This window comes from Eptesicus fuscus, chromosome 6, assembly GCF_027574615.1.
Source record: "Eptesicus fuscus isolate TK198812 chromosome 6, DD_ASM_mEF_20220401, whole genome shotgun sequence".
NCBI lineage: Eukaryota > Metazoa > Chordata > Mammalia > Chiroptera > Vespertilionidae > Eptesicus > Eptesicus fuscus.
The window spans coordinates 73,393,916-73,416,971 of record NC_072478.1 but is presented as its reverse complement, the minus strand read 5'-3'; the positions used below and the strand labels follow the sequence as shown (position 1 = coordinate 73,416,971).

Here is a 23,056-nt window from a genome sequence, read left to right as displayed (position 1 = left end):
GCGAAGGGAACGGCTGTGCGGGAGGAGGGCCAGGAGGGCGGCGCTGTCAGGGGAGTTTGAGGACAGAGGACCAGGCCGCGGAGGGTCTGTGCGAGGCAGGGATGTACGGATGGGATGGGCCGTGGAACTGCAGGTGTGCCGGAGAGCAGGCGCGAGGGAAGTGAACTGAAAAAGTGGTCGAATCAACGGGCCAACACCCGGGTGGGCTCAAAGAGTTGCTGGGGTTGGAGGCCCCGGGAGTGAGTTGGAAAGTGTCAGGGCTTGGGGCGTGAGGTGCTTCCAGTCGGGCTTGTGGAGGGTCCAGTTGTTAGTGGAAGGACTGGACTCGGGAGCAAGACCACGGAGTGTCTCTCACTGGAGGAAAAGAACAAGGAGCGGAGAGCCAGGGGTTGTCTCTGGTCGTCATTTGGATCGGAATCACAGTGCCTATGAAATTAGGGTTGGACAAGGACAGTGAACTGGATGATAAACCTGTCAGGGAATAGGGGGCAGTGACCAGGCTGGAGGCTAAAGGTAACTGCAGTAGGAAAGAGTAAATTGAAAATAGGCTTTTCTTGCACACGCAGTACTTCCTGTGTGCCAGGCAATTCCAAGCAGTTTATGAAGTCATTTAATCCTCATAACAACCCTACAGGATAAGGAAACAGAAGCAAAAGAGGATAAATGACTTGCCCGAGGTCCCAGGATAGTGAGTGGTGGTACTAAGATTGAGCCCAAGTAGTCTGGCTCATATTCTTAACCTCCATTCCGTAATGCCTGTTCATTCCAAGTGTGGAGGAGGGGGATTGTGGAGAAGCAGCAATAAAAAGCAAGAAGGGCACCCACCCCACCTCCATTCCCACGGATACAAGAGGAACGGGGGTGGGGGGGAGAGGAGAGCAAGCAGCAGTCCCTCTCAACAGGGCTGCAAGGGAAGCTGCATCCTCGGGGAAAACCAGACTCAAATTGGGAAGCCTGTTTGACTTTGTTTCGTTGCCTATATGTGTCCTGTATTGCTGTTTTTGGTCCTTCCTATGGCAACGGCTAGAGCTTTCAGAAACATGTTGCTAGATTTTATTATTTAACTAGGGGGCCCAGTGCATGAATTCGTGCATCTTGAAAGGAACTGTGGGCCACGAGGCTGCAGTGGGCACAGGGGCAGGTCTCGGCCCATCCTCCACACCCCTGCCCGGCTCCTCCTGCTGCAGCTCTTGGTCCTGTCTGCTGGCAGCCCCGCTCCTGCCGCTCCGATGTGCTTACGGGGTACCATGGCACACAGGAGCAAAGAATTTTCAGTAACCACCAGAGGCTGGCCCCAATGACAGTGACAGGCGCCCTGCCTTGGTCTGGCGCCCTCACCTGCTCCGCCATCCTGCCGTGGCCGACGCCTGCCATGTTCGCACGCATCCCCTGGTGGTCAGTGCACATCATAGCGATCAGTTCGGTTGTTCAGCTGTTCGGTCTATTTGCATATTAGTTTTATGTAGATAGATGGGAATGTTTCATCGTTGGCTCGAGTTTAATTTTGATTTGAAGACATTAAGAATATATTCTCTTATCCTGTGCAATGTTGTGAGTTTGCTAAGCTAGAAGATAGTAAATGTTATCAAATAATGGCCAGTGTTCGGTGTCTGTCAGAAAATTTCCCTTTGCTTTATTGTGTTGATGATTTAGGAACAGGTTTCTCATTTTCTGAAGTAATCTTGCACTCTTGGGATAAAAATACCTTGGTTAATTATGTGTATTTATTTAAATCTTTGTTTAAAGTTTTACATAGGTCCACCTTTTCCCCTTATTAACCTCTTCCAGCCCACTCCCGCCCCCCACACCCACGCTCTTACCACCCCATTGTCTGTGTCATGAGTTCTGCATATATTCATACAAGTTCCTTGGTTGATCTCTTCCCACCCCTCTCCCCTGCCTTCCCTCTGAGGTTCAACAGTCTGTTCATGCTTCTATGTCTCTGGGCCTATTTTTGTTCATCAGTTTATTTGGTTCATTAGATTCCATGTATGAGTGAGATCATGTGATACTTACCTTTTTCCAACTTGCTTATTTCACTTAGCATAATGCTCTCCAGATCCATCCATGCTGCTGCAAACGGTTAAGAGTTCTTTTTTTATTGCTGTGTAGTATTCCATTGTGTAAATGTTACCACAGTTTTTTCATCTGCTGATGGGCACTTAGGCTGTTTCCAAATCTTAGCTATTGTAAATTGTGCTGCTATGAACATAGGGGTGCATGTATCCTTTTTGATTTCTTGGTATATATTCCTAGAAGTGGGATTACTGGGTCCAATGGGAGTTCCATTTTTAATTTTTTGAGGAAATTCCATACTGTTTTCCACTGTGGCTGCACCAGTCTGCATTCCCACCAGCAGTGCATGAGGGTTCCCTTTGATCTACAACCTCGCCATCATTTGTCTTGTTGATTTATTGATGGTAGCCATTCTGACAGGTGTGAGGTGATATCTCATGTTGTTTTGATTTGCATCTCACATATAAGTGACTTTGAGCATTTTCTCATGTCTCTCAGCTTTCTGTATGTCCACTTTGGTGAAGTGTCTGTTTAGGTCCTTTGCCCATTTTGTGATTGGATTCTTTAACTTCCTTTTGTTAAGTTGTATGAGTTCCCTATATATTTGGATGTATCATTGGCAAATTATGTTTTCCCACGCAGTGGGTTATGTTTATTTTAATATGACTGGGATTGATTTATTTATAAATTTCTGGATCTGTGCTCTGAGTGAGAACTGTTTTTTTTTTTTTCTCCTGATACCTCTGTCAGGGTCATGCTAGTTTGGTAAATATGGGTAATTTCAGTTTTTCAAAGCTCAGTAGGATGACTGAACATGGTCATGAGAAGGTGGCATGAGTGGTGGCTGTGCTGTTTGGCCCTTTCATCCAGGCACTGGGTGAGGGTCTAGACCAGCCTTTCCAACCAGGGTTCTTCATGGAACCACACGAAGGAATTTGAATAATTTTTTCCAATTCTCTCAAGGATAGTACATAACTAGTATCCTTTTATATACATAGAAATTGATTACATACAGTGGATACATGTTAGTTTCCTATTGCTGCTATAATGAACTGTAAGAAACCCAGCAGCTTAAAACAATACAAGTTTATTCTCTTTTAGTTCTGGAGGTCAGGAATCCAAAATCAGTTTTACTGGCTAAGAGTCAAGGTGCCAGCAGGCCTGGTTCCTTTCAGAGGCTTGGTGGGGGTGGGGGTGGGGGTGGGGAGGGAATTGGGATCCTCCAGTCTGTGGACGGAGCTCTATCCACCGAGCCACACCGCTGGGCTCTGCCTCCTTATAAGGATACTAGTGACTACATTTAGGTTCACCAGGGTAATCCCATCTCAAGATCCTTAGCTTTAATCATATCTGCAAAGCCCCTTTGGCTACATAATATTCACAGGTTCCATGGATTAAGACCTTGGTATCTTCAGAGGCCATTATTCAACCTTCTACAGGTATGTTAGGACCTTGGAGCTCTTTATTTCCTCCATTTTTAAAAATCTATTGGGATTACATTAATAAAATTATATAGGTTTCAAGTGTACAATTCTGTAACACATCATCTGCATATTGTATTTTGTGTTCACCACCCTAAATCCAATCTCCTTTCGTCACCATTTATCCCCCCATTTATCCCCCCTTTAAGGACCTTCGAGCTTAATTCTCTTCTAGACTTGGGTTGAGAAAGGCTGTCTAGACCATATCCTCATTGTCTGCAGATGACACAGAATCATGCCACATGACTGACAGCTCTGAAGGATCAAACTCCACACAGTCTAACTCAAAAGTATGTGGCTTGGTAGCACTCTGTATGCGATGCTTGTGAGAGGCTTCAAGATGTCAGTTGGCAGTTCCAAGGAAAAGTGTGATTGGGCTTTTATTAGAAATGACATCTGGAGTGAAATGAGGGGCCTGCTCCTCCAGATGTGGTGGGGACCCCACTGGAGCAGGTACTGACTGTGAGCGAGCCTTGCTTGCTCCACCCTGTAATGCACAGCTGGAGAGCAGCCGGTTGACGGTGAGGCTGAGGATGCACAGGGAGAGTTAAAGACTTGTGATGGCAGGTGAGGCCCCAGGTGAAGGGGCCTTGCTCTTAGTCCGAGTTTCCCAGGGTGGATGTGCACAGTGGGAACTTCCTCTCTAGAGAGCCCTGTGGCTGGATGTGTGGGGAGGGAAGATGGTGGACAGTGACTACAAAATTACTTACGGTTCTGTGAAACCCTGAAGCCCCATTCAACTTTGTAAAATTTTAGCTGGGGAAACTGAGGCCCAGAGGAAGGTCTTTGCTGGATTTATAGAGTGAGTGGAGCCATACATTAAAATCTCATCATTTATGGTCATCATCAGATGTTAATAGTCACTGATAGCTCAGTTTTTAAAGACTTTTTAAAAATTAATTTTTAAGATACCTACCTGGTATGGTTGAGTGGTTAGACTCTTCAGAACCTGCAATGAAGAGTCACGGGTTGGATTCCTAGTCAAGAGCATGTACCTGGGTTGCAGGTTCAATCTCCAGCCTCATTTAGGGCGAATGCAGAGGCAACCAATCAATGTGTCTCTCTCACATCAATGTTTCTCTCTCTCCCCCTCCCTCCCACTCTCTCTAAAAATCAATGGAAAAAAATATCCTTGGATGAGGATAGACAAAAAATAAAAAGTTATTTTTAGAGAGAGGAGAAAATAGGGGAAAGAGAAACATCAATGTGAGAACAAGACATCAATCAGCTGCCTCCTGTATGCCCCCCACTGGGAGCCCGAAACCCTGGCATATGCCCCAACTGGGAATCAAATGGGAAATCCTTCAGTGCACAGAATGATGTCCAACCAACTGGACCACACTGGCCAGAGTGACAATTCAGCTTTTAAAAACCGTATCTCAGCAAATAAATTTAGTGATAACATTTAACACAATTATTTTAAAATGCAAAGACCATAAATCTTGAAGGCAGTGAGGACCTACTTCTCAACGGTGCTGTGAGAAGTGAAAGGTAGGAGTAGACCAGGCCAGGGAATCACACACGGATGCTGGGAAGGGAAGAAGGGCAGCCGAGTCTAACTGCTGAGCCCTGCAGGCCTGTCAGGCTGCCTGGAGGGGGATGAAGTTCAGGAATCGGTCCAAATTTCATGTGAAACAACTTTAATCATTTTAGAACTTCTCAGACATTCAAAATCCTAGACACAGAGCTCCTTTTAAACTATGTATTTGCTTCCTGACTCAGCTGATACCAGAAATAAGCAGTTGCCTAAGGACCTGTGTTTCTAAGGCAGCTGAATCTCGAGCCTTCTCAGTGAACGTAAGCTTCCAGGGAGCTAATGTTGCACTTCACAATCTCTGAGCACTGGTCCATGTTCTTCTTAATCCTGTAGAATTTCTCCACATACTCAGATCGCCCCAAGAGCTCCACAAAATCTTCATCGTGAGTGATTATCAGAAGCTGAAAGTTACGTTGCTGTGAGCGACTCTTTATTATCCTGAAACAATAGATTTAGAACATTTTGTTACTAAAGGGCATATATAACATATATAACCCTTTCTTTCAAAAAGCTGAGAACCTTGTTTGACATATGACCGTGAGTGGCAGGGCCTCTGCCAGCCCTGCAGGAAGTGGGAGCAGGGTGGGGTGGACCCCGGCCTCTGTCAGGTGGGAGCCCATCTCCTCTCCAGGCAGTGGGGGTGCATGTCTTGACTCTTCATGTAGGTCTGGCTTACGAGCTGGTAAGAATACGTGATCTAGTTTCTTCCAGAACACGAAGTTCTTACCATAGCAGCTGAAAATGCTCTAAAGTTTTCCTTAATATCTGCTGCTTAACTTTAGGAGTCTGACTTACTCCTTTGCCTTGGGTTTTCTTGACTTCTGACTAGTTTTCTCTGGAAGAAAGTACTTTTTCTTTTTGAAAAGACAGGACTACAGGCAAGGGGAATAACGTGTGCAAGCCCTGCTGCCTTCTCAGGAGCTGTGTCTACTCAGAATTCTGCCACCCCCAGTCACTAGATGCATCATGAGCATGACACACGGCCTGAGTGGGTGGACTGAGACACCGGGCTCGTTATCTGTAAGCTGAGGTTACGAGGCTGAGACCTGAGACCTGAAAAACCTTTTCCTTTAATCAACCACTTGTATGTCCCTTGCCCGGAGCTGGATGTACTTAGGTTCAAAAGCACTAGCCCTTACTTGCTGGTCACACAGGTGGCTCTGTGGTTGCTCAATTCTCCCTCTGGCCCACACCTGGCTATCAGTGTGTGCCGGGGGGTCTCCCACAGGTGACTGTGCTGCAAGGTGTGTGCAATTTTCCTTTCGGATTCCACTTAACCACCAATATGCTTTTGAATAAGAGCTGTCATTCCTCATAGAGTCTGACGCATGTGGAAAGCTGGGGAGACAGTCCAAAACCACTGTGACCACCCAGAATGTTTTACAAGTCATGGTAACTCCTGTACAGACATGTGGGCCCCTCTGGTGGGTTTACAGGAAAGCCAAACCAAACCAGAAAACTCACCACAGTTTCCCTGTGAACACACTCGGGGAGGTGCAGGGTGTCTGCTGCTGGTCACCATCTAGTTCATTTTTAAAAATCTGATAAATTACTATCAAAAGGTAAAGCCAACCAGCTTCCTCGAGGAAGACACATCTAGAGCGGGGTTTCACCATGGAACTCTCTTAATCTTACTTTAAATTTGAGAAACTTACTCAACCAGCGAATGTGCAAGAGATTCAATGTTTTCTCGGTCAAGATTCGTTGTTGGCTCATCCAAGGCAAGGATGCCGCAGTTCAAGCAGAAGGTTTCAGCCAGGGCCAGGCGGATAATGAGGGAGGCTAACACCTGGAAAAAGCACCAAAGCTGAGCTTTTGCACAGACCATTTCTCATCCATGGGAACGTGCGCAAACCTGGCTGGGTCTCTTCAGACGGCAAAGGTCACAGGGCCACTGACCTTAGGTAAATCACTGTTCTGCTTGGGAGAGCCTGGCACTGTGACCAACTTTATGCCCTTCCAGAAAGTGAACCATCATGTGCACGATCTCAGCTTATCATGTGCAATGAAGTAAAATGCTAAAAGCCGTGCTGACAGCCACTCCCAATCACATCAGCTATAACAAAACTTGAAATCACAGACATGAATCAGAAATGTACTGCCATTTAGTATTAACTAACAATTTAATAATTGGTATAAGATTAACCACTTAAAAATTCACAACCTATTTTATTTTCCTGATAATGAGATTTATCAGGAAACCTGGATACATTATATTTCCCAGAGCCTCAGAGACCTTTTATCTCTCTGTTCTGTGGTCTAAAAGAGGCACCTAACCTACATCATGCTCTCACCCACACAAACATGTTCGTGCATTTTGAGACAAAGAATGAATTCCTGGGTCAAAGTACCAGGAGTACAGAAATATAGCCTTATTTAAGCTTATCTGTAGGAAATCCAAACAACCTAAACTGAGGCACTTCCATGGTTAATAGAAACCTAATCTAAACCCCTCAGGCACAGCTGAAACCATCTGAGGGCACACGGCACACCAATTTAAGAGTGAATGACGCTTCTAGGAAGTCTGAGCCACCTTGGTGTGAGCTGTAAGTCCCCCTCCCCTTGAATGTGTGAGTGAAGGGAGTCATGAGTTCGTGATTCTAGAGCAGTTGACAGACAGTCTCTTTGATGGAGTGCTTGGCCCTTTGGACAGACACTTCCTCTGTGTCTGAACCCACTGCTGCCACCTCCCCCACCCACCACTGCTCGGAGTGGGGTCTAATGGAGGTCTTGGCCCACCTCTACCAAACCATTTCTCTGTCTTCTCCCCCAATCACTACAAATTAATTTTTCTAATTTACAGTAGTTACAGGAAATCTACTTTTATTCAGAAACTATTTTTGAGAGTATTTTTAATCCAAAGAGACATGTTTCAAACTATATTTTTCCATTCGTAATTACCACTAAAAATCACCAAAGCAAGTAGGGGATACTGATTATAGATTACAAATTTGTCGTTTTTTGCAGACTAGGATTACGATAATCTGCAAATGCCTTAAACTAGTATAGCTGTCTGGGCTGACAACAAAATACATATATGCATGGAGTGTCTTGAGGTCAAAATTTAAAACATTTACAAAAATAACTTGGGTAACATGAGCATCTATTTCTAGAATTTTAAAAATTTGTTAAAACCAAGGGTAAAGAGATATCAATATAATCTTTTGCTTCTAATCTGAAAGGAGGAATCTGTGGCATCTTGGGTACCCACCTGTGTACAGGGAAGACCCAGTCTTGTTCCCCAAGGATGCAGGCCCCACTTTCCTCACTCTAAAACATCTTTCCTCTCTCTAATTTGCTCTGTGCTCCATACCCAACCTAGGCTGTCCTCCCAGAGCCTCACATAGCACCAGGCGCCCTGCCCAGCAGCTGTGTGTGTGTGGTCTGCAGGCCCCAAGGCTAGGCTGGGTGGCGTTGGGGGACTCGGACCTATAAGGGGGCTGCTTTCCCAATGAGGCTCATCTATTAGAGCGCCTCATCTGGCTCAGCCTCGGACCTAGTTTGCTGATACTGCCTGTCACTGACTCTAAAACACACCTCGCCCTTCCACTGGACTCCTCTCAAATCAGGATGCATCTTGTAATTACAACTGCCTTTTTTCTTTCTTAGTGGCACATAAAATGAGGTGTCCTGCAATCAATGACACAGTAACCTTATTCTCATAAGGAATGCTGTAAAACAATGAATGGTCTTCAGCTCCTTGTTTTATATTTAGCCTATCCTGTGAGAATGTTTCAGGCCCTCCTCCTAAAAGCCTAATTTATGTAATGCTGCAGGAAATGCCGGTTAGAAGTGGGGGAGTGTAGTAAGGGCAGCGGATCCTGACCCTGAGGGTGGCAGCCAGGAGCGCGGTAGGAGCTTCCCACCATTCCCAGGCGGCCTTGGGGGCTTCCCCCGCACTGACATTTGTTTCTCTGTCGAGTCTCTGGGTGAAGGTGGCTCCTAGGTTCTTAAGTACCTGCCTTTTGTCCAGCACTGCATCGTCCTCGCATATCCAAGGCCGTGTCACCCTTTAGCATCACCACCCGGTAGTTGTAATTCCGCCGTTTATCAGAAGCTGATACATTTTCATCGGCATCAGACCGAATTTCTATATATTCAATATCTGACACAGAAGGAAGAAGATTTCAGAGGAACCTACACTCTGTAGCCTTTTGTCATTTGCCAACATGATCAAATAAGCCCAGGAGCAACGTGTGAGGCCGACATCACAGGGGAAACCTGGCTCGTCTGGAACCTTTCCTCTGGCTGAGAGGGTTCCCGCGGATTCCTGGCTGGAAGCAACCCAGAGACCCCAACCCCGGTCTCAGCGCCGCCTTTCTTAGTTCTACTCTACTAAGAGTTTCCTCCTGACGGTTTCTTCTTATCGCATTTCGGCTTATCCCTATCGACACTCAACAGAATTTATTATGTCATCAGCTAAATATAATGTGCATCGTAGCCAAATATGTCAGGCCTACCAGGCTCTGGAATAGAAACCTCTGCATTTCTTCTTGCTACAAGATGTTGTCAAGATAAGAATTCTTAGAACACATCAAAGAGGTGTTCAGCAAGGGCCCAGGAGGGGAGGCGGCACGATGAGGAGCCGTGCGGTGGGAGCTGGGACAGGGCTTCGGAAGGAGCATGGTGACACACCACGCGGTACCTTGTCCACGATAGGTGCTTCGCCAGAGGTCACGGATGATTTTATTGATTTCTTCCATTTTCATACTGTGGAATTTCATTATTGCTCTAGGAAAAAAGCCAGTGGTACTTTTAATAGAATAATAATATGGTAACATATTATTACATGTAACAGTAACATATTAAAATGTGAAATATATAATAATGTGTGTAATAACAATGTAAGTAACATCATAACAATATCACGAAGTAACTTCCCTGATATTTCAGTGATAAAGGATATAGTAAGAGCTAGAAAAAATAACCAGCACCAAGACCTTGCTGCTTGGCCAATAATGAGAACTGCCGTCATGTTTCCAGAGCCCCAGGGTCCCTGCCCTCCATTTTTATTCTTTATGCTATGACAAGCACTCCCTTAAACACACACACAAACACTGTGAACATTTCAGAAAACAGTTTTTAGTAGACTTTTTCTTAGGCTTATTGGAAGGACTGTTTCCACTGATGGCCAGCAGTTACAGGAAGACCTGCTGAATGGAAGAGAGTGAAGAGGGGAGGGAGGTGTACAGGGTCCCTTACTCTATGGGGAAATAGGCAAATCTCTGCCAATGCTGTTGTTTTCCTCTTTAATTACGAATAAGGTTTACCAAGAGTCAGTCTCTCAGGCTGCTTTTATTCCTCAGATCTGTGAGCTTTTTATCGATTAGAAGCTTTGGTACAGGAAGGGTGATTTAGAGGCTTAACCTGAGCTGAACCTCAAAACTTTTATTTTCCCTTCCTAGTCAAAGATTCATAAATCCTAACTAATATGTACACCCCTTCCCGTCCCCTTGCAACACTCTTAAAAAAACTAGTAGTTTCTGAACACTAAAAAGAGTAAATGTTTGTAAAAACAAAAGTAGCCTTCAAAAGCTAATGCAGTTCTTACTACTGTCACCTTTCACCAAAAAGCCCTGGGGCTCTGTGGAGGCTCAGGAACCAACAAGCGCTGCCCCAGTGACACCAGGCAGACATCGGTGCCACCGCCACACGGAGGATGTGAGGCGCCTCACTTCCACCTGCAAGGCTCTTATCTGACACACAGAGAGAAACCGAACGTAATGCTTCTGCCTCCGCACAATCACTTCTGATCTTCGGGTTCACTAGCCAGAGAGAAAGAAATGACTCAACATAAATACATTTAGTATCAGATGAAGGGTTTTGAAGTAATTGACTGGAAAAAACCATATTCTGCTTGGTGATGAGAATGCAAGTCTCCATATTCTACTTTATACATCTGTCTCAGGCTAACATATTATACTCCTTTAAAAGGACGGAGACAGCCCTGGTCGGGGTGGCCAAGTGGTTAGAGTATTGGCCCACGCGCCAAGGGGTCTCGGGTTTGATTCCTGGTCAAGGGCAAGTACCTGGGTTGCAGGTTTGATCCCTGGCCCCAACCGTGGGTGTGTGCAGGAGGCAACCAATTGATGTGTCTCTCACATCAATGTTTCTCTCTCTCTCCCCGCCCTACCCTTCTCCCTTCCACTCTCTAAAAATCAATGGAAAAAAAATATCCTTGGAGGATTAACAAAAAAAATAAAGAATGGAGACAAAATGTCTAAATATTTGCTATAAAACACACACACACACACCCCCTCAGAGAATGTTCTTGGGACCAATCATGTAATCCATAGTTTTTTAATTAATCCTCACCTGAGGATAGGTTTGTTTGTTTTTAATTGATTTTAGAGAGGACAGGAGAGGGAGAGAAACATCGAAGTGAGAGACCTAGATCAGCTGCCTCACGAATGCACTCCAACTGGGGATTGAAACCGCAACCTAGATTGTGCCCTGACCTGGAATCAAACCCACAACCTATGTGGTGTACGGAACAATGCCCAACCTGCTGAACCACATGGCCCAGGTTGTAAGCCATAGTTTTATATATTACGATCCTAACTTTTGAAATGACTTTTTAAAAAAGTCATCTTTCCATTCAAGTTAAAAATCTTCCATAAATAAACATTCCCAAAGTAGAAAACAAGCTCCAGCTGAGGCAGGGGGTCCAAGGTGCAAACACACGCCTCTGCCGTGCCTCCCTGTACAACCGCGTGGTGCATCTGGCCCGTGGGTAGTGTGCTGAGAGAGAGCACTGCGAGAAAGACCCAGATTCACCAAGGGCTGTGTCAGACACAGCTGATGCTACTTAGCTATATCCCTTCTGTCTAATCTTGAGTTTAACCTCCCTTGAGGGAATAACAATAATAATAGTGGTTACTATTGATGGGCATTAACTTATGGAAGGCACAAATATGCTTGAACAATCATATTATTTCATTTAATCCTTATAATACTGGGAGAGTTAGGTTTGGTTATACCCATTTTCCCATTAAGATGATGATGTCAGTAACTTCATCAGAATTAGAGAAAAGTGGATAGACTATTAACAGCCCTTGAATATGATAATTAAAAATTTAAAAAGGCAGTCAAAATGCCATCTTTAAAGCCACCGAGCTCAGATAGTTTTATGACTAAATATTCTCCATTCTTCAAGGTACATTGGTACACTTAAAACTCTCAAGTATATGAAATATTACATAGCAAAAAGAAATATAAGTAGAGCCCGGCCTTTGTGGCTCAGTGGTAAAGTATCGACCCATGTGCCCTGACCAGGAATTGAACTATGACCTCCTAGTTCATGGGTCGACACTCAACCACTGAGCCACACAGGCCGGGCTCAGTGGTTGAATGTGGGCTGGATCCCCAGTAGGGGGTGTGCAGGAGGCAGCTGATCAATGTTTCTCATCATTGATGTTTCTCTCTCTCCCTTCCTCTCTTAAATCAATACAAATATTTTTTAAAAGAAATATAAGTAGAAAGAGAAAAAAGTATAACCTATATAAGATCATTTAGTAGTGAGGTATTAAAAAGAATATATCAGGACCAAGTAGTATTTATCCCAAGAATAGTACAACAGAAATAAAAATAACCTGACTCATTGTATTAATGGATTATAAGGGAAAAAAATCATCTCAATAGATGTCCAAAAAGTACTTGTTATAACACTGAGTTTTGATAAAAATCCTCAGTGAAAAATAGAACATTTTCTTAATTTGACAAAATGATTCGATCAGATATCCACAGCAGCATTCAATTAATATTGAAATATACAGAAGTGTTATTGCTAAAGATTGTAACAAGAGAAAGATGCCTCTTATTATGGCTACCCTAAAATAATATCCTAGAGATCCCTAACAATTCAGGAAGATAATGAAGAAGAGGAAGCAGCAGCCCAAAGCATGTGATTGTTTTTGCAAGTGATATAATTGTGCACTCAGAAAATCTAAGAAATTAACTGTAAAGCTAATAAGACTAATACAGTGGTCAGAAATAAAATAAACACACAGAAATAGTTTTATTATCTAGTAGCAAAATCCAATAGAAAACAATAGAAGAAAAGGATCCTAATCACAATGGCAATTAAAACTATGAAATAAATACCTAGGGAAAAAAATCTAACAAAAAAGTACAGGCTCTAAATGGAAAGCTATAAAACTTTACAATAGGACAAAAGGAACTGATTAAATAGAAGAGACTAGTTATAGAGTCCAAAATGGGAGATCCAATACTGCAAAGATGTCTACTCTCCTCAGTAATCCATAAAGCAAATGCAATCCAAACACAACTCCCAACAAGATTAAAAACATTAAAAAAATTAAATCCATAAGGTGACTCTAAAGTTCTCATTTCAAAAGAATGCAAAAGAATAAATTATAATAGGACAGAAAAAGAAATGAAATAAAACCAAATACTTGCAGAACTTTAGTTTTATAAATGACATTTTAAATCAATAGAGCTTTCAGTAGTGTTGGAGAAAGGAAAAACTTTAACTTATATCACTACCCTTTAACAAACCTCAAATATAATCCAAATTAATTAAAGGATTAAAATTTAAATACAACTAACAGAAGAAAACATTTTTATAATTTTAAGATTGGGGAGGTCCATCTAATCCAGAAACCATAAAGAAAGATGAAAGATTTGCCTACCTAGAAATTAAAAGTCACATACAATACTGTAAAGTTAAAGGACAATGACAAACTAGAAATAACTTGTATGTGAAAAGGATTAATATCCAGAATATATATTTAAAAAGTGGTACAAATCAATGAGAAAAAGGCAACCTAATAGAAAAACTGGTAAAAAGATATGAATAGGTAATTCTTGGAGAAGAAATACAAATAGCCAACATATGTAGAAAGTGTTTAACCTCACTAGTAAATAGGGAAATGTAAATTAAAGCGAGCAATTTTTTTGTGTGTGTAACAGACTGGCAAAAATTAGAAAGGGTAATAATAAAGACATAGAGATACGGGTACGTTCATACATTATTGGTAAATACAAATTTTGTAAATGTGTTTGGAAGGCAATTTGGCATTAACAACTTAAAAATGTAGATACCCTCTGACCCATTAACTCTGTTTCTAAGAAGTTATCTTCCTAGTGTATCTGCACAAGTGTGCAAAGACATACACTGTAGCACTATCTGTAGTAGCAATCATTTAAAAACTTCCTAATATGTCCATCTGTGGTTAAATAAAGAAGGCAACAACCATTTTATAGAATATTATGCAGCCATTAAAAGTGAGGTACTTACATATATGAACATAAAAGATTTTCATTACATGTTAAGTGAAAGAAAAAGCCAACAGAAAAAATACCTACAGTGTGATACTATTCACATAGAAACAAAATATCTATTTGTGTATACATACTTACAAAAGCACTGTGAGGGAAATAAAAACATGTCACCAATGTACTAATACTTAAGTGCTGAATAAATGTTAGACATTGTCATGGAAATAAACCTAAGTCCAACGTGAACCATGTTCTGTGATTTGGATAGTAATTGAGTAAGTACCGGGAAGCATAAATATCTATAATATAAGGCTGAATGGGTTAACTCGTGTAAGTTGTACAAAATATTATGGAGTACACAGGAAGGAAAAATTACATCTGCTTGGGAAGGGCTTCATCAAGGTAACGTTCCAAGGAAGAGAAATAGCATGGAAAATCTGAGGTGTCCTAGGGAAGAAAATGTTCAGTTTGCTTAGATCACAGTGAGTATTGAGAGATGAAATGGGCAAGGCCAGGTGTGGAAGTCTGTCCTAAAATTAGCAGGGAATAGAGACAACTACCTTTAGGAAAATTAACCTGGTGAAAGTATATAAGGGGGTAGGGACAAAGAAGTGAGGGAAACTACAATAATATAGGTAAAAGCAAGGAGGGTCTGATGTAAGAGGGAGCTATGTAAGAAAAGCAGCTCTGACACAGGACTGGACAGAAACCCTGTGAGGGTAGACTGCTGATCAACAAATACAGGCCCAGAGATGAACTCCATACACCTTTAAGCACCTGGACTTTATAATTAACATTTAAGATTGACCTTGAAGGCCCAGGACCGTTAGTAAACAATCATTCTGCTGAGGCAAAGATATGAATTTCAGGGGCTGGAAACTGTTGTGGGTAAGTGGTCATCTGGTTAGTTGCATCAGCCCGACCATGTGCCTGGTGTGCATGTCACTTGGTTAAATGCATATACTAACTCACATGAAGTGGTGCATTTTGTGAAAACTGGCTCCCACAAGAGAATGGAAAGGTCTAAGAGCTAAGAATGTAGTGGTCTATAAATTATTTGGTCCTATGTTTAATTTGAAAGATTTCCTTTAAATTTTCAGTAACAATCTATGTCGAATTATGAAGACAAATGATTGCTTTAGGGTAGTGATAATTTTGGTGATCAATGAAAGTCTTAGGATGTGATCCTCACAAATGACAAGGGCCTACCAATTTCCTGTTTGAAAGAAGGCATGGGACAGCATGAGGCCAGAAAGACAAAAAGACATGCGCGAGTGAAACAATTCTGTATGATACCATAATTGTAGATATCATTATATATTTGTCCAAACCCATAGGATGTATTCCAACAAGAGTGAACCCTAATGTAAACGATGGACTTTGGGGTATTATGACATGTCAATGTAGGTTCAACTGTTCCACTCTAGTGAAGGCTGCTGATGGTGGGAGAGGCTATGGTTATTAGGTTGGGGGAGGTATATGGGAAATCTCCATTATTTTCTGCTCAATTTTGCGGTGAACCTAAAACTGCTCTAAATAAAGTCTATTAAAAAAAAGAGAAATAGATATGGGCCAATGTAACTTGTGCAGCTGTTTCTATCCATGTCCCTCTTCCTTCTTTACGCAGCATCTCCTGTAAACGTTAGGCTGACTACACTGTCCTTTAGGACCTCTTTGCACCAGGGCTTCTGTCCCGGCAATGAGATGATTTTCCTTTTTGTTCTAAGCTGTCCAGCTGCCTCCCACACTTAATGAAAGGCTCTGTAGCCTTCTAAATTATCTTCTTCCTAAGTATACATACGTTCTAGTTTGATGTCACAAGTGAAGCATAATAGGCCTCCCCAGGACCATAGTTCAGGGTTTTTGTTGCCGTTCTGAGGCCACATTTTAAATCAGGACTTAACCATTAGCAAAGAACTGAATGTCTGATATGGAGTAATTTAGAGAGCAGGTATCTAAGGGGTTGGAAAAATATCATCTAAATAGTCCAAAACCTTCCTGCCAGGAAAAGACCTTCTAGGTCCTGCTTCTTTCATTATTGAAACCATCTCCAGGTACTAAGGAAGGTTAGCTACCATTTTGCAAAATTTGAACTAATGCACAAAAAATGGCAAATCTTGAACTGGATTTCCCCATTGTCTCAAGCTATTTTATTGAGTATTGATTAAAAGGGCCAAATACAAACATGCCTTACTAAAAAAAAAAAATTAGCTCAGAAGTATGAAAAACTAAGTTAATGAAAATAAAATTGGAAAGAAGTAGAAAAGATTATATTTAACCAAGGACATTTTCTAACAATATTATCTTTATCCTTGTATTTAAAATTGTACTAAACTTTGAGATATATAGTTTGCTAAGAAATTGGCTATAACCATTGTTATTCATGATTACATTGGATACTCTTCCCTGCTGCCCTGGTACTTACCACCGTGAGAACTTCCTGTCTCCTAACATTTAGGCCAGCGGAAGCCCTCTCATATAGAGGAAATGGTATCATGAGTATCATGTTTCAAACTCAAAATCCCTAATTTGCCAAACTTAAGTTGTGCATTTAAAAGAAAAAAGACCACTTTTTCTAGATAAAACCCTTAAGACTATTACATTCTTAAAACTACTGAACTAATTTTCTTTAGCCAGACTCTCAAAACACACACACACACACACACACACACACAAAACAACACCACAAAACAAAACAGCTTTTAAAATTCAAGCAATGGTTCAACCATTATCACAAGATAAACATTTAGTTAAAAAAAACTGCAGTGAGTGTGAAAAGTCTCTGGCTATCTTTTGGTTTTGGCTTGATGCTGGAGGGACCCAGTGCTGTAAAACTTCTGCATCCATGGTGAAGACAAGAATAGTGGTTGAAAAAGGAGCCCTGGCTAAGCCGTCCATGCATTCAAGGAGCCAGACTCTCAACAGATACACAGAGAGTTGGTTACCCTGGATACAAAACTGTAAAAGTTACATGTTTCCATGGAATCTCAGCAGAAGTGTGGCTTAATATACAACCTTCCATGTTTGGGGAAGAATGACAGTGTAAGATTGGTATAAGGTAGAACAATGTATTCTGACATATTCTAAAATCATTTAATTGATATGTTCTTTAAGGATCAAGGAGCAATACATTCTAAATGATGTTTTCCCTCTTCTCAGCCAGTGCAAGTGTCTCTGACCATTGGCAATGCTTATAATCAGTGATGTTTTTAGATGATTACTAATAACAGATGGTAATCAGCTTTTCTTGAAAATGCATTGCTAATTTCCTGTGTTACCTTAAATAGACAGCTAAATGCAACAACTACACTGACTGCATGCTTCATTCTAAGAGGTGAAACAATGAGGGAAATTTTGAACCTTTCTTCTACGTGAGAAGGCAAATTTAAGGCTCAGAGTATAAACCTTAAGAAGGCCACTGTTTGCAAGCACAAGCCTACAAAGACGCAATTTTGGGAAAATCTGAACCAATTCTTTCCTTCTCACTTAGTAGAATCCATCTGATTACCAGATAAAGACCTCAGTCAATAGCTTGGATCTGTTCCTTCAGTAAGCCCAAACTGCTGGAAAGCCCCTGATTGGCCACACCAAACCCTCTCACCCCCATCGCGTGGCTATGTGATGCCTCTGTGATTGAGGCATTTTTTTCTCTACTGAAATGTCCTTCCTTATTAAAGGCCCAGGTCAAACATAGACTATGGGGCACCTACAATGGTCTCCCCTGTTGGACTGTTTGTAGGAGGGACAGAATATGATATCTCCGTCTTCCCTAACGAGAAGACAGAAGAGGGATTTGGGAATGAGCATGTGCATTACTGAGGACATTCCTCTTCTTGTGGCTACCACTGGCTCTCTGGGTATGCAGGAACAGCTGAAGGCCCCTAGCTGTAGTGTTCTATTTAGTCAATACACATGAAACCGGGTCTGCAGTCAGTGTACTAAGTAGAGGAGCTACCTAATAGCAGAATATGTGCAAGTAAAATTTAAAACCAAACCTATCTACCTAACTGGGCCCTTCAAGCTATCACCCCACTGCTTTGCTCTCCTTCACAGAACTTTTTGTAGGAAGTATCTATATTCACTATCTCCATTTCTTACCACCCATCCTTTCCTCATCCAACTTCAAGGCTTCAGTTCCAACCAAGCCACTAAGATTGCACTTCAAAATCATTAACAACCTCCATTTTGTCAAATTCAAGGGTTGGGTCACTCTTTTTGTTTCTGTGAGTTTCTGATTTTTAAAACATTTTATTTAAAATTATAGTATAGTTGACACAATATTATATGAGTGTCAGGTATACAACATAGTAATTAGACATTTATATACCTTATAATTTGTATACCTCATAATTACTTTTATAAGTGGCAGTTTGTCATCTTCACTTGCAGTCCCTGATTTCCAATGTTGCTGAACATCTTTTCATGTTTGATTATTTTGTTTCTTCTTTGGAACATTTCTGTTTTTTATCCATTTTAAATGTATTATTGGCCATTAATCCAATTGGTCATTAGATTCTTTTGTTGTTTTAATTCCCATCAGGATATATTTTTTCCATTATTTTTTTTTTAGAGGAGGGAGGGAGGGAAGGAGAGAGACATCAATGTGAGGGAGATACATTGATTGGTTGCCTCCTGCACATGCCCCAACTGGGTCTGGGGATCAAACCCGTGACCCTTCGGTGTGCAGGCCAAGGCTCTAACCACTGGACAACAAAGGCCAGGGCTTAGTCATTACATTCTTCACCTCCCTTCATCTTTTTCACCCATTTCTTCCATCCCTTCCCATCTGACAACTATCAGTTTGTTCTCTGTATTTATGAGTTTTTGTCTTTTTAGATTCCACACATAAGTGAAATCATATGGTATTTATCTTTCTCTGTCTGACTTATTTCACTTAGCATAATACCCTCAAGGTCCATCCCTCTTGTTGCAAATACAAGTTTTCATTCATTTTTACAGCAAGGTAATATTCCACGGTATATATGTACCACATCCTCTTTATCCATTCATCTATTCATGGATACATACCTAGGGGTGAATGTATCTTTTCAAATTAGTGTTTTGGATTTCTTCAGATAAATACCCCGAAGTGGGACTGCTGGGGTCATAAGACTTTTAGAAGGAAACACAAGAGTAGGGAAGGATTTCTTAAAGAGAAAAAAGGAGCTAACCAAAAAAGAAAAGATTGGTGAATTCAATGACCCTGAAATCAAATCTATCTATCCACTAGAAGGCACTATAAGAAAGTGAAAAGATAAACATGAAAAGTTTGAAAAAAATATTTGTAATACATATAACTTAAAAGGAATTAAAATGCAGAAGAGATAAAGAACATCTGCAAATCAATGAGATGACTGAAAGCCCTGGCTGGGTGACCTAATTGGTTGAAGTGTCATCCCATATACCAAAAGGTTGCGGGTTCGATTCCTGATCAGGATGCATACCTAGGCTGTGGGTTTGATCCCCAGTTGGGGAGCACACAAGAGGCCACGAAATGTTTCTCTCTCCCTTAAATCAATAAACATATCCTTGGGTGAGGAGTAAGGAAAAAGAAACAAAACTAATAATACATTAAATATAGGTAAAAGACACAAACATTTCAAAGAGGAAGCAAAATGGTCAAACATGAAAAATATGTTCAGCAATATTAGAAATCAGGGGACTGCAGATGAAGACCACAAAGATTTACCATTTTAAACTCAGATTGGCAAAAATTAAACTGAAAAAAATCAATGTCAGAAGATGTGCTTAAAAAAATCCTTATTTTCTGCTAGTGGTGCATATTAGTAAAAATACTTTGGCAAAAAACTTAACATTATTTTGTAAAATTGAGCATACCCTGCAACCCAGAAACTTTAACCCACATATACTCTAGGGCCGTGGTCGGCAAACTGCGGCTCGCGAGCCACATGCGACTCTTTGGCCCCTTGAGTGTGGCTCTTCCACAAAATACCATGGCCTGGGCGAGTCTATTTTGAAGAAGTGGCATTAGAAGTTTAAAAACTTTAGCTCTCAAAAGAAATTTCAATCATTGTACTGTTGATATTTGGCTCTGTTGACTAATGAGTTTGCCGACCACTGGCTTACACCTCTGCTCCAGAAGACATAACAAGGATGTTCCCAGCAGAAAGGGTGATATCAGTGAAGACCCAGAAACAACCGAATGTCCATCTACAGGAGAATGGATACATAGTGGTCTATTCCCACAATAGAATTCTATATATCAGTGAAGATGAATGAACAACAGCTCTAAGCAACATAAGCAAAAGCAAAACAAAATTTTAAAAAGCAAATCCTAGAAGAGTACACAGAATATATTTTTTTAGCTCAAATTACATGCATGTGATAAATTTTTTTTTAAATTATTGATTTTTTACAGAGAGGAAGGGAGAGGGATAGAGAGTTAGAAATATCAATCAGCTGCCTTCTGCACACCCCCTACTGGGGATGTACCCGCAACCAAGGTACATGCCCTTGACCGGAATCGAGCCTGGGACCCTTCAGTCCGCAGGCCAACGCTCTATCCACTGAGCCAAACCGGTTAGGGCTAAAATTATTATTTTTTAAAGCATATAAAATAAAAATCTGTGCCAGTGGTTACAGGGAGTGGGGATGACAAAGGCTGAGATAAAGAGGGGCATTTAAGAGGATGCCAGTTAGTGATAATGGTAGAGGTCTTGGATTGGGTGTGTGTGAGGAGGGGTATCATGACTACTCCTTAGCATTAATATGCTTTATAACTTACCTTTATAACTTCAGTATTTGTTGTATACACATAAATATGTATTTTCCATTCTTTGGCATGTATGACATATAATTAAAGAGAGGGAAATATGACTAAAATATGCTAGCTGATATTCACTACAATGGGGACCAAATTCCCAGTCCAATACTTACTGGTCAAGGGTCTTATAATAAATGTCCAGATCCTTGTTCACAAGCTCTGTTGTTCTCATAACAATCATCATTTCTCTATACTTTTCCTCGGCATCTCGAAACTGAGGTGATCGAAGTTCTTTCTTAAAGTGAATAATTTCTTCCTCATAACCCTTCTGTCGCCCTATTGCCAAACTGTGACTTCTTTTTATATTTTCTATTTTTTCTTCCAAGTTCTGATGTTCACTATAAAAGGGAAAAATGACAAATGAGGACCATTTTTAGCTTTTGGCAGCTTGAAGTGGAAAAGCCAGATCTCTTTAGAGAGATAAATATCACTTAGCATTCTCCTTAGCAATCAGCATGTGATAACAGAGTCTTTCCTTGCTTTTTATGTAAGGCTTCAGCACGAAAGAAAATTTTCTTACTTCCAAATCTCTGAAGCATCCAGCTTTCTAAACAGTTGACTTTTGTGTGCTGAACAAAGAACTCTCATAACATGTGAGCAATAAGAAAGTTCCTGACTTTTAGACACTAAATAAAGCACTCTTACTCTTAGTGATTAATAATAGAAATTCACAAACTTCTGACTGTGAACTGAGAGTGTACAATGAGGAGTTTTTTTAATAATAGGTGTCATAATTTTGTTCACATTGTCAAAGACAAATATAATTTTATTTCAAACTATTAATTTCTATAGTAACACCTACTAAAAGTTTGTATTCCTGTATGAAAAAATTTCTCACACAAGCATAATTCTGACCAAAAAAAGTAAGATACCCAAACTTAGTAGATAATAGTTTTTAATAAATGCTTTAAAAAATCTTCATTCATTTAACAGTTCCTTATTAAGCACCCTCTTATGTGTCAGGCACTACTGTCAAGTTTATGAACATCCTTACAGAATTGTCCTGATTGTCCTTTTGTTGATATTTCTGTTGTGTTCTGGTTGAAGAAAGGTTTGAAAAAGAGCAGTTGTACTTAGTAGACTGAATGGATGTAAAAAGCACTGCTATATACCAACCACAGAAGGAATTCTTTTAAAAAATCTGGTTTTGCTCTTCATTGTAGTGAATATCAGCTAGCAAAGAATAAATTGTTTCATTTAAAAGTTTCTTCTAAAAGCTTTATTTTTTCCAACTTGCAACCGGGAGCACTAACATTATAGCGTTAAAGAGCTGAGGCTTGGGAGCGAGGATATCTGGGTCACATTCCTGGCTTTCATCAAAATTTACTATGAAATTTTTTCCTGAGTCTCAATGTCCCAATGTATAAAAAATGAAGACGCTAAAGATGAAGAGCTCTTCCAGATAAAAAGTCTGATTTTCTCATTATAGGAAAGAGATTTTAAACAGCTAAACCAATAACAGGGTTAACCATTTGTAATGTTTTATAAATTAAAATTTGTTTACTATATACTTTAGAAAACCTAAAGCATTCTTTGATTCATATTTCTGTGTAAAGTTAAACAAATGAAAAAAATCTATAAGGAATGGCTGAATGAGAGACCTAAATTTAATCAACTGAGGCTGTTAAAAAATCAATTTGGTGAGTAGAGCCTTTTATACCAGTCTAATGCCTTAGCAGGGTTCTTACAGAATTCTTAAGGCAACTAACTCTAAGGCAGACAAGGCAAGAACAAAATCTTTTCTGCTGCACCAGGAAGGTAGAAACTACAGTAAGTACCAATAAAACCAGATGAAAGAAGAATAAGGACAATCTTAAGAAAAAAAAAACACAAATCTGCCTGGTTGTCATCTATATATATACTAGTTGTCATCTATATATATACCAGCGACCTGAACGGTGGAACGACCAGAACGACCGGTGGCTATGATGGCAGCCAACCAGCCTAATCCAGCCCCGATCCTCGCCCTCCTCTCCCCCCGCCCTAGCGGGCCCCCAG

The 23,056-nt window shown here is 40.9% G+C and overlaps 1 protein-coding gene across 1 annotated transcript in view; it reads right to left on the bottom strand.

Moving 5' to 3' along the window:
• Positions 1-5,126: 5,126 nt before the first annotated feature.
• Positions 5,127-23,056, bottom strand: part of RAD50 (RAD50 double strand break repair protein) — a 73,380-nt gene continuing 55,450 nt past the window's right edge. Inside the window, exons 21-25 of the mRNA XM_008142454.3 lie at positions 21,172-21,396; positions 9,680-9,765; positions 8,997-9,139; positions 6,690-6,823; positions 5,127-5,472 (exon numbers count right to left, since the gene is read on the bottom strand). Of these exons, the coding sequence (XP_008140676.1) occupies positions 5,286-5,472; positions 6,690-6,823; positions 8,997-9,139; positions 9,680-9,765; positions 21,172-21,396 (775 nt within the window). The 3' untranslated portion in view covers positions 5,127-5,285. The remainder of the gene's footprint in view (positions 5,473-6,689; positions 6,824-8,996; positions 9,140-9,679; positions 9,766-21,171; positions 21,397-23,056) is intronic.